The following is a 12,292-nucleotide window of genomic DNA, read 5'->3' on the forward strand; positions in this document are numbered from 1 at the left end:
GTATGGGCTACCCAGAAGTACAGATCCCCCCGAGCAAGTCATTAGGGAATAACCTGCCTCTCTTTCTAATTCTCACTGTTAGAGAAGCAACAGAACTCGCACCTCCTCAGTGATCCTTTTTCATCCCGGGTGATGTAACTACATGCTCTCAGAGTTAATAAGACGACAGCTGGACAGACCTTTCAGGAATCTCTAGCAAATTCCCCACAGTATCTTGAAACACTGAGTTCCAATGAGGTAACTTCTCGCACTGTACAGAAATCCCTCAGTTTTCAATGTCCTGACTTCCCATTTCATTGCACATTCACTTCTGTTAGTATGAGAAAAGGGTCTAACAGCATGAGACCTTTCTTCAGGATTTCACATACATCTCTCAGTCCTTCTATTACACAAAACTCAGTAACAAATATGAATTTATAAGCCAGAACAAAATCAAAAAGGCAACATTACCTGGAAAGTCCCTACTAAGTAACTGCTGACCACAGCTTTACAAAAAAATCAAACCAAATCTGAGTACTGAAGATAAGCTTCTGCTGCTAGCACTGATACTCATCATCAGCACTCATCCCTCACAGCTTGGTTGATGGATGTAGTTTCAGCAGAATATCTAGGGAGGATGAGAGCATCCATGAAAACATCAACAAATAATATATGCCAGGGAAAAATAAAACAGTAGTGTAAAGCCAAGCCAGATATTGCAGAAGTTGAATACCCAGCTGGGGAGCTGCCCAGCTCAAAACAAGGCAGAAAATAAGTATATTTAATGTAAAAGAATCCTAGCATGAAATAGGCTCTGTACTTGCCCGGCCACAGCTGATTTGCTGTTCAAGTCTCTCATTTGACAGCCTGCTCATAGGTTCTCTTGCTTCACAGCCATTGTGGCTCTGTTTACAGCACACTCTTTCAGGAGGCACCACAAGCCTCCTCATGGGTCAGGTTTCTCAGGCGTTCATCAGTGCACCCCGTTCCTTCTAGGATCAGTATATATTAAAAGCTGACATCAGCATCCCAGACTCTCCTTATGGACGTGGATTACTGAGTTTGTGTCTGCAAAACACTTTCAAAAATCTTCTCCTATATTTTCAAAATATCATGCCAGCATTAACAAATTAATCCTCACACTTGTCCAGGACAGCTCTGAAAACATCTTGATCTTACGGACATGGAAAAATCAGATAGAGAGGGACCTGTCTTTCCTGAGGGCATAAAATGAGCCCATGACAAAGTCAGGCTTCAGGAGTGCTCCATCACCAGCCTGCGTCGCACGCCTGCATTCAATCCATCACACAACATCACTGCTCGGTAGCTCCAGAGCCCTCCTCCCACCTTCCCAGCACACAGAATTTAATACCTCACATGGGAAAGTTTGTGTGCCTCTGCTGAAAAAGGCAACAGCATCTTTGCATGCCTGGAGGTATGAATACGTGATGGGATAAAACCCAACGGGGCAGGAAAACGGCACACGTGAGCAGCAGCAGCTCGCTGTGCTCCGGAGAGCTGTGGTTTGTGATGGGATAATTCCAGCAAGGCGGATGAAACAGCCAATGTGGCAGGGGAGCCATGAGTTACACCCTGAACAAAAGATCTAACTGCCCCCAGCCCTCGTACCAGAGCTGTGAATTCCCTGTTCATCCGTCATGTGCGAAACCAAGAAAGGAATGAGTAATATTTGCTTTTGTTTTCATTGTGTCATTGGAAGTGACACGATCATTATTTCACTGGAGGTTCAAAGCAGCATTAGCATGATTACATTGGACTTGTACCTATTAAACGGAGGGACATGAGCTCCTCTGAGCTGTCAAAGGCAACATACGCAGCCTTGCAAGGCAGCTGAAACATTCTAGCTGAATTTTAGACATTTTTCTTCTCCTTCGTGCAAATCAAAACATTGCACAGCAATTTACTTACAGTATAAAAAGGATCTCTTGCACCTGGAAAGCTACGTGCTAATTCCATGCTTTATTCTCTCTTTCATGCAAAAGGTTTTCAAATTCATATTCTACTGTATGGTACACAATGTTATTATTCTGTCCTTATTGTTCTAAAAGCAAAAGCTTACAGGCTAGAGTGAAATCTTCTTTTGACTCTTCTGTGCCGGGCAAAAGGTTAGAGAGATAAATTAGCTCTCAAAGAGCTGCTCACGCCAGCACGAGGTAGAAATACTAAATCATTTGAAGCAGCATTGTTTCCGTTTCCATCCTCCACGAGATATTTCAGCTTTCACAGGCTGGGTGTGAAAACCACAAGGTTTTGTGCCACTGGGCAGGAAATGTCCTTTGATCGCTTCAGCACAGCGCCCAGGAAAAGCACAGCCCTCTCCTGACCCTCCGCTCCAGGAGCCAGCTGTCCCCACGCTCTTGTGTCGGCTCCGTGACCTTACCCAAACATCTGGGGGCTCGGGAGCGTGCACCAGCACCCCCTGAGCGTGCACCAGCACTCCCCGAGCGTGCACCAGCACTCCCCGAGCGTGCTGCTCTGCGGGGCTCGATGGCCCTCCCTGCCCAGCTCCAGAGAAGGGCTGTGGGATGCTCTGTCCAAAGACAGGTCTTTCACTGGTAAGAAGGAAGGTGCTGGGATACAAGTTCATCAATTTTCAACTGCACTTGGATCTCCTCTGCATCTAGAGGAACCAATGCAGACAACAGCTATGCAACAAGGGTAGTTTATGAACCATAAGCCCCTCCCCAGGTGCACACCTTATACTGCCTGAAAAGTTGGCACGTAAAAAAGCTGCTGGGAACGAGCATCCTCTGAAAAGCTGTTTCACTGTCCCCACAGAGTTGTTATTGCTGTGGCACCTTCTGATGTCCTTATGCCATAGCATCTTCCAGTTTTTTGACTACAATTCCCTATTTCCAGGGCTGTGAATGTTGCACAGAGATAGGATCATCAGAGACGCTGCTGAGAGTCTATTTTTAGCGTGAGTCATTTGATGAGCTGTTCAGCACCTTATTTATTGCTGTCTCCAGCTGGGGAGCTAAGCAGTGTCCAGACACCTCTGCTGCTAAAACCAGAGCTTGGAAGCAGTGACCTCTACTTGATAACATTTTCTGTACTGACAGAGAGAAAAACAGCGCATTATGCTGTCAAGGCTAACGGCTGCTAATTAGGGTGAGTGACATATGACCCCTTTATATCCAAAGAACACAGAAGTCACGCTACAAATTAAAAAAAAAAAAGTTGAAATTCTGCATTCACAGTCTTTTCCTGTCTAAATAGTGACCACTTAAAAGTAATTTCCTATTTTGTTTTACTCCTGGTTTGTCTGTTTAAGGCTTTACTTGAACTTTACATTATGCATACAGTGAGTAAGAGTCTCGGTGTTCAGTGTTTCCTTGGTAGGACATGGGGCTTTGAAGGGACACCAGGAGAAAAGGGGACAGAGCGAAGCCATGTCACTGGGAACATGGGATACATGCGCAGAGGCTCCAGAATCAGCCCTGGCAGCAGGTCTCTCTCACCTAGCACAGCCAGGAAGCGGAGCAATGAATTCAGCAACTGAAAACTGGCTGAATCTGTTGCCATCTAACCGGATACTTGGCAAAATAAATAGAAAAGATGTTTATCTCTAGGCATGTTCCACATCTAACCCAGCCAATGCTCAGCACTTCTCTCTGGACAAGCACGGAGCCACGTACAGGCTGGGTTTACTGCGGAGTTCTGGGCAAGTGCCTTGCACGATTGATGTTCGTAAGGCAGCAGCACTCCAGGGTCACTGCTGGGTGCTGGGTTTATTCAGAACACCGGGCAGCTCCTGCTCTGAAGAACCCAGCACCTACTCAACCAAACAGGCAAGGGATAAGTCACCAACTGCCATTTCATAAGTGGGGAACCGAGGTACAGAAAGCTGAAGTGATTTACTAGAGGTCACATTAAAAGTCCACCAAATTCGCAGCCTCCTGTTGTTTTATTACAGGCTCAAACATTCCGTCAGACCCTCTGATCATTAATCATTACCTAACTCTTCTATCTTCCTGTTGCTCTAATGAGATTATTGATGAATTACTTAAAATGCACTTTCCGTGGAAGAAATTTTTTAGGTGACAAGTTGCCTTTTACTAAACAAATTAATGGGAAAGTTGAGTTCTCTCATTCTGATCTGGGGAAAAGAAGTTTTGGGTTTAAAATGCCCAATTAGTACTAACTGAAATCCAATATTTGAGATTATTTGGCACTGTATCGGTTATAAATATGCAAGGTATAAACACAAACAGCAAACAAGCACTCAACAGAATAGTGGCTCCTGTCGTGTGGAACCCACAGAACATAAACCAGCATCATCTTCCATCTGCATAAAATTGATTATACCATCTCAGTTCTGCTAGTATTATTTAACATACAAATTACAATCATTAATGAAGATTGCCAGGTCAAACCCAGAGCAGAGGCTTGTTTGAACATTTTTCAGCTGGTCTCATATTCCTGAGAATTCACCCTTTACTGAATCCAGACTTTGAACAAACCCCAACTTTCTGACAGCACAGATGGCAAAGAAACTGCTGGGTTTTGATATGGAAGTGCAAATCAGTCCTCATTTGCACCTGGATACACGGGAATGAAAATATATGAACCTGCTCACAAGCAGACATACAGTTTTAAGTTTGTTAGGGCTCATCTACACAGAGAGGTAGGTACTAAATGAGCGAGGACGTGAATTTAATGTACTCAGCAGCTGCCTGAACCGGCACATCTATTCTGCAACAAAAGTGCCTTTCTTTGGTTTAGCTTAACTCGTTGCTAAAGCGCAGCGCAAACTGTCATCTCTAGGACAACAGCACCCCATGAACTGCTGCTTTCATGGTGGAGCTCTAAGCTTCAGGGTCTGGCCTGGGCACTCGCGCTGCTGCGCGCTCAGGGAACCTGGAAAGGCTTTTGGTGCCGTTGCACTTGTCTGAAGGAGGGGCTTCCCCTTTTCTTTTTTCCCCCTCTAGTTATGGTGACATGGTGCCCAAGACAATTGCCGGGAAGATATTTGGCTCCATTTGCTCCCTGAGCGGGGTGCTGGTCATTGCTCTGCCGGTTCCAGTCATTGTTTCCAACTTCAGCCGAATTTACCACCAGAACCAGCGGGCCGACAAGCGGAGGGCGCAGAAGGTAAGCGGTCAGCACACACACCCCTCGAAGCCGCAGACTGTAACACAGACCAAGCACTGGGAACACACAAAAGCCCCTGGAAGTGTCCGGGGATTAGGGACTAGTCAAAAATCTGAGCAGTTTTTACCAGCATAAGCTTACTGATTCACTGAGAAAGTATAACAGATTTATTATATCTCTATTTCAGTCTGCTAAATTACACCAAATCCAGAATCAGGTTTCTACAACAACTGCAAACGAAAGGTCTGGGGTTTTTTTTCCTCCCAATGGAACACTGTCTGCCAGAAATTTGAGACTCAGGGGACCGATGGAGAACAGTAGTAGAAAGATATGCTATTTCTGCTTCAGGCAAGCATCTGGGCCGTGCCTACTTCTTGCATCTCAGGGAGCTGAAGGCAGAGAGCTGAGATACAAGACCTACAAAACTAAAAAATTTGGCAGTCAAAACACATAAGGAGAGTCGCAAGAGACAGAACCATGCAGGAATGAGTTGCAGTCTCCATAAGTCACTGCTGGGTTTCACACGTACCTGCATCAGGTTAGGCATTGTGAAACATCAAACTGCAATGATTTTGGGAGGGGTTTCTGAGGGAGACTTGTTTATCTGATTAGTCCCACAACGCAATATAGATTAAAAAAATCTGAAGGTATCACAATAGAAGTCCACGCAGTACCACACACTGTTCACCAGCAGCTGGACAGTGGGGAACCAGTACGGATAATTACATTCATTTAACGATTTGCAGAGTGGGTTGCCTAACGTGAGGCTGCACCCAGGCATAAGGCATCTGGGTTTAACTTGAACAGGAACGTGCTGGGTGTCAGAGCACGGGAAGGAGTGGAGCACTCGCATACAGGTTTGTTAAGGGGACAGTGTGCAATAGCCCATTTAAATAACTGATGACTTTGAGAGAAAGCACTTGTTCTACTGAAATGGCACATAAACACAGTGAGAGACAGCACCTGCGTTACCGTACAGCCCAGGCAGCACATAAACAGGCACGACAAATACGATTTGTGCATAACCATGGATCACAACACAAAGAAGCTCCAGAACCGACTCCAGGTCTGTGCTGTCGGATAAGGCTGCCCTTCTCTCCAGGCAGCACACTGAAGGTTCTCTTCCTGATTCACCTTTTCCTTTATTTGTTGGACTGTGATCCCCTTGGTGACAAGGAAATGGACCACCACCTTTAATGCCGATGTGAGTGACTGCAGCTTTTATGAGCTTTGCTGTATTGACACACACAGCATATAATTGCCCCCATCTGAATTTCTAATTCCCTTGATATTGGATGAATTTCTGGGCTAAGAAAGTTTTCTCAAGTCAGAAGTGTGAGTAATTTTCACATGATCATCACTGCATGAATACTAACGAGAACAGAAGAGACAAGCACATTAATGACAGTCTCTCTGGGGACGGTCAGGACATACACAGGGACGTTAGGAATCTGCTTTGATAGCAAACTTGTTCCAGCATCATCCTCCAGTGCAGTGAATCCCTTCTTCAGGAATAGGAGAGTTTTAGTAATAGCTAAAATTCTGTCCCAGTCTAATTAAAGATACAAAGACATTTGCATGGCTGTTTCAAGAAGGTTGGAGAAAGCTCTTTGCACTCTCTCAGTCCTTGAATATGAAGAGCTGACCAGTAGCAGCTCTTTATCAGCAGAGTTCAGAGGATACAGCTTTGAAGAAATAAGACAGACATCTTTCCTAAGTTTCTAGTGTGCTAAATAAATTATTTTTCTCTTTTAATTGAAGAGTAAATAATTTGTAGGGTATGTATTAGTAAAAATGCTTTAGAAGAAGTTCTATTTAGCTCAAGAATTGTGACTTTTATAATGTACAAGTAAGTTTCAAGATTAAGCTATAGACCATATTTATTTATTTTTATGAACTCAGACTGAAGATTTCCAATGAGAAATAAAGACAAAAGTACTGTACGTGTGTCAAAGTGGCTGGATGTGACATTCACAGATTTGAAGGTCGGGCTGTGAGGAAACCCGGGCTCTCCAGAACAGTGGGGGTGTCTGAGGGGCAGCACTCAGAGAAGAGGAAAATGCAGCACAGCCCCGATGTCCATCTGCGTTATGATGTGCTCAGTCTTAACTTTGTCTCTTAACTGTTGAGGAGGCCCTGGTCTAGCAGGCAGAGGCATTTAAATAGCATGAATAAAATACCAGGAGGTGGCTGTTACTCGTCAGCATCTATTCTTCAACTAACTGAGGAGAAATATTCCTTAAAAAGGAGAAAAAAAAACAAAACAAAACAACCCAAAACCAAACTACCAGTGATTGAATCACCTTGAAGATAAATTATTCTTTGCCAAAACTGCACTGCAAGAGAATTAATTAAGAGGAGATCTGGCAATCTTAATTTATTGTGCTGTGTCATCAAATTTTGTCCTCTGGCTTGATTCAAGGACCAGGTCAGTCTGGATGGAAGATGAACTGATCATTTCTGACAAGGTTCATTTTGGTAAAATTGTTTTTCTTTTTTTTCCCCAAAGACTTTTTTTTTTTCTTTTTGACTGATGTGCTAAGAATAGACTTTCCTGACTTTGAAACAATGCTGTTCTTTAGTGAATGTCACAGCCTTTGGTTTTAAAAGAGAATTTGACACTTAAAAGGCTTGACAATAGAATGACTTTGTAATTCAGATAATGCTGGAGTCTGTCTCTTGCTGTGTTCAGTTTGCAGCATAGATGCAACGTGAAGAAGAAGGAGACAAGTATCTGGTGGTGGTTTGAGGACTACACCTCCCACTTCTCAACCCTAGAAAGAGAAAGCAGAGGCAGCTACTACCAGCTACTGAGATGCTGCTCCTTTAGCAGCAGCAGAAAAAGTAAAACAGTTCATTGTTTAGAAGTTCGACTTAGTGAAGACAACCCCAAGCCAGCCCCCCTAGGGCTAAAATTTAGCCAACTGAGTTGTTGAGATCTGCTCATGTTGGAGGAAAACAAGTGTTCAGAAGGGAGCCCCTCACACAATGAAGTATGTCTCCTCACATCTGCACGACAGAGGAGGGACAAATGTACATGCTCAGATGCTGTGAAAAAAACCCTGTTTAAAGTGCATTTATCGTTTAACAGTTAGATTTCCTAAACGAGCCAAGATACTGAAATGGCTGATAATCTCAGAGGGATTAGCACGGTTTAAGTGGTGCATTACACAGGAGCTAAACTGAAACTGTCGTATATGAATATAAAAGTTTAGTAATCACAGTGCTTGGTTTCACATCTGTAGTAAATATGCTTTAGAGGACTACAGCTTCTTAGTCTGTTCAATTCACTTCATTTATTATCCGGTGGCCTTCGACCCTAGGAGAACAAGCAATGTACAGCAAAAGCCTTGAAATAGCCTGGAGGATGAAATGAGAAGTCTATAAGTTTCCAGGAAAGAACCAATCACCCCGATTTAGGCAAGGAAAGGACTACCCAGGACAAAATCATTTTGCAGAGCCGCTCTCACATAAAACTATCATATAGAACTGAAAACTGTGACGCAGGCTATCAAAGAGGAGATGGTATAAACTAGGTGAAGCAGAGAAGTGGACACATTGCCTGGTGGATGAATTAAAGCATTCAATCTCAGAGCCAACGTCAGCAGAAGAAAGGAATGAAGAGGCATGGGAGAAGCCGTAGCTTTTCAGATGGAAGCCGATGAGAGGAAGTAGGTGGAGGAAGGTTACTCCAGACAGCGAGAGCTACTCACGAGATGGTTGCACACAGGCAGTTATGACTCTGCAGACGGACAAAGAGGTAACTATGGAGATGCTTAAAAGGGGCTTAAGCCAAAAGGAAGGAAGAGTAAGGACATAAACGTCTTTCTGATTGTTCCATGAGAGGCACGTTGGAAACAGCCTGTTCCAGACCCAGACGTCGCTCCAAGAGGCACAGAGAACAGGACTGCAGTCAGCAGAGCAGATGAAGAGGGAAGATGGTGATGAAAAGAATGCTTAATGCTAGATTCATGTCACCATTGTACCCATGAGAAAGACAGCCCACACACCTGTCAATAATGAGGCCATTATAATAATTGATTTGCTACAGAGCAGGGGAGTCAGCTTTGAAATGTTGTTTTTCAGCTGACACCCTAGATTTTGGGGGTGGGTTAGTGAACTTCAGAGCATGGAACAGAACGGCCAGAAAAAGTGACTGGAGCAAAGCTGTGAGCTGTCTAAGGAGAGCTCAGCAACAGAACATGACTCAGTTCCCAGCAGGGGATGGGGTTGGGAACTTAAGGAGAGAGAGAAACAATAAGGTTAAAACTGGAGCTGGCTGACATTTAAAAAACTTGGTTTTTTCAACCACAATGAATCTGTGTGGAATATGTGTTCGCTGTTGTTGATATTTAACAGTTTTTGATGGGGAAAAAAGCTTTTCAAATTATTTTTTATAAAAAGCTATTTCATTTTTGCTGGGGTAGGTACCTCTCTCTTCCTCCTGTTTGGTGTTTGTCACATCCCCTTATACAGTTCAGGAGGAAAAAACCAAAACAAACAAATAAACCAACCAGGAATCCTTCCTCTTTTCTTTCATATCATCCAGGAAAGCAAAATGGCATTTTCCATCAGTTCAGCTAGTTCAAATTCCCTGGGTCCCAAATTGCATAAGACTAGATGTCTCCTCTGAAAGGAAGGATTGAAATCAGTGAGCTAGAGCTTATAGGTTCAGCCTCCGAAGCAAGCCCATACATCTAAACATTAAGCCTGTTGTCAATAGTGGCCCAATGCCCAGATGAAATAATTTCCACACATATCCAGAAGCCACTCTACATTTGTTTCACGCCTTGAGGCCCTTTCACATCATGTGTCAGTCGTAACAAGATAACAGCCCTCAATGAGTAAGAACCTGTCTAATCCATCCTGGGGGTCTCTCCTTGGGCATCTCAGCACGAGGGGGTCCCCTCTCCCCACCTGTTGGCAGGTCGGTTGTGTGTGGCAGCCTCTGTCCAGATGGCTCCATTATGTAGCACAGTTGGTAGGATTTGTAACGGCTGACGTTGCCCGCTTCATCCCAGATGTCTAAATAAGTGCAAGCTGAAATTGCCTTGTCAAGGAGACCTGCATGCAAAACGTTCAGTCAAAAAATGCTGGGAAGCCCTATCCTACTTTGGAACTAGGTTCAAGCAATCAGATTCTTTGCTGTTGCCTTTATCAATTAGTTATTTTACCACTCTGCCCAAGTAATACAGAATCGAGTGGGCTGGGTGCGTTTAGTTCCCATGCAGTTCCCAGCCTCCTTACTGAGTACAGCTCAAACACCCCTGCGCCAACTGCAATATGTGGTTATGTCTAGATTAATGGATATGGATATATCCACTGAGTCAGGAAAAGAGATAACTAAAAGTGGGTGTAAACAGTAGTAAAGCTTATTGCAGTTACTAATTTGCACTATGACAGCGATACGCAGATGAAGAATAATGTTTGTTGCTGACACGTGTGGGGCTGGGATGGCAATGCAGGTCTCCAGGTCCTCTAATCACACGTCACGTGGATGGGAACACTCTGCAGTGTACCAGCACCTCTCTCAAGGGCCACTGCGGAATTTCCCTGCTTCCACACTGCCAGATGTCTCATACAGCCAAACTCGAGAAGTCCTAGAATCTCATTACTCCACTCCTCCCACTCCACCCAGAAGCAGTGGTCTGCAAAGTCTGACTCAGAACAAGCCTTTGTTGTTTGAAGGTCATGAAAATCCCAACAAACAGCGACTGCTGATAACTTCAGCATCGCATCGGGCTCTAAACCAGCACAAGGCAGGCCCTCTCCGGGCACACGCAGGACCCTGCTCTCCTCTTTTTGTCTCTCCACTACAGCTGGTCTCACTGTTTTGACAAACTCCGATGCTGCAGCCGCATCGCCCTTCCATACTTCCCTCTCTGTGACTCAAGTTTTTCATGCGTGGAACTGGGATAAATCCACTTCTTTTCTTGGCTTGGAGGATTCTTGCAGTTAGCTCATGTACATGTACAAGGTTATAAAGTGAAACCATCTTATGGTAATACTATTCATACCCAGAATTTCAAATTCATCTGCCTGAGCTTTTGCACTAGCCCTTCGTGCTGACTCACCAAACAAGGCAGCAGAAACGACAGCACATGCCTTCCTGACCAGTCACGGGCAGCAGTCAGAGTAACAGCAAATGCTGGCAGAGAATGGATCACAAGCAGGCGAGGGAATCAAGAGCGTGCATAAAACTTACAGACAATTTTCAAAAAATACCTATATGGGGAAATCAGAGTCTGCCTGCGAGTACTGTGCAGGAAGAAAAGGCAGTTCAATCCACCAGACAAATTGCTCCATGGGAAACGGTTCCTCATCCCTCCTCTTTGTCACAGCACAGCAGAGCTCTCCTGTTTGCTATGCAGACCGCTGCCTGCTGGTAATTCAGCCACCTGCTCTCCATGCGAGCGCAGCCATTTAGACCAGCTCAGCATTAGCTCCGAACAAATACAATAACAAAGAGCAATCCTACACATTGTCCTCGAGCTCCGGTACCCCGGCGCCAGTGCATTTCTGTCCATATATGAACACCAGCTTCGTTAGCGATGGAGTCAGGACAATCAGGAGCCATCCTAGCGCAGCGATGCTGGAATGCACAAGCGAGGGCCAGAGCAGCGCGTAGCCATGACGACTCGCAGCTCTCTGCTGCCGAGCCGGAGGCTCCCGCGCCCGGACCGCGCGCCAGGCGGGCAGCTCCCGCGCAGCTGCCGAAGCAGGGCACGCAGCCAACGTGTTGTGGCTGCCGGCGTGAGGACGTGAGCCGAGACACGCGTTACTCTAAGAGCCTTCACCTATCAAACAGAACCACGGGATGGGTTTGTGAGATTTTTTTTTTTCCCCTAGAAATGCAAGAGATTTGTCCCCAGAGACCCCAGGAGCAAGAGGAACAACTAGGAGCAGCCTCAGTAGTAAAGCTAATTGCAGCACCCAGCAACTTTACTGCCATCTGACGACTTCCAAGCAATTTCTGTTTGCCCGCAAGCAATGCTCCTCTCAATTAATGCTGAAAGCTTGTAGCACAGAGAATGGGATGGAGCACAGCTCCTGGCCCTACCCCACCTGCAGCAACAGCGGTGCCCACACTGACGCTTAACCCTGTTTGCTCACCTTGCTGCCAGTGGGCACCTGCCCATCGGGGACGGCACGTGCTCTCACTGCCAGCGAGCAGGAGAACAGCCCCGCCGTCATCTCT

At 45.2% G+C, this 12,292-nt stretch overlaps 1 protein-coding gene across 2 annotated transcripts in view; it reads left to right on the plus strand.

Moving 5' to 3' along the window:
- KCND3 (potassium voltage-gated channel subfamily D member 3) overlaps nucleotides 1-12,292 on the plus strand; it is a 100,577-nt gene that overhangs the window by 67,683 nt on the left and 20,602 nt on the right. For both annotated transcript variants that reach the window (XM_068419364.1, XM_068419365.1), the window contains exon 2: nucleotides 4,932-5,094. In XM_068419364.1, the coding sequence (XP_068275465.1) occupies nucleotides 4,932-5,094 (163 nt within the window). The remainder of the gene's footprint in view (nucleotides 1-4,931; nucleotides 5,095-12,292) is intronic.

Source organism: Nyctibius grandis, chromosome 27 (genome assembly GCF_013368605.1).
Source record: "Nyctibius grandis isolate bNycGra1 chromosome 27, bNycGra1.pri, whole genome shotgun sequence".
In the NCBI taxonomy this organism is placed as follows: Eukaryota; Metazoa; Chordata; class Aves; order Nyctibiiformes; family Nyctibiidae; genus Nyctibius; species Nyctibius grandis.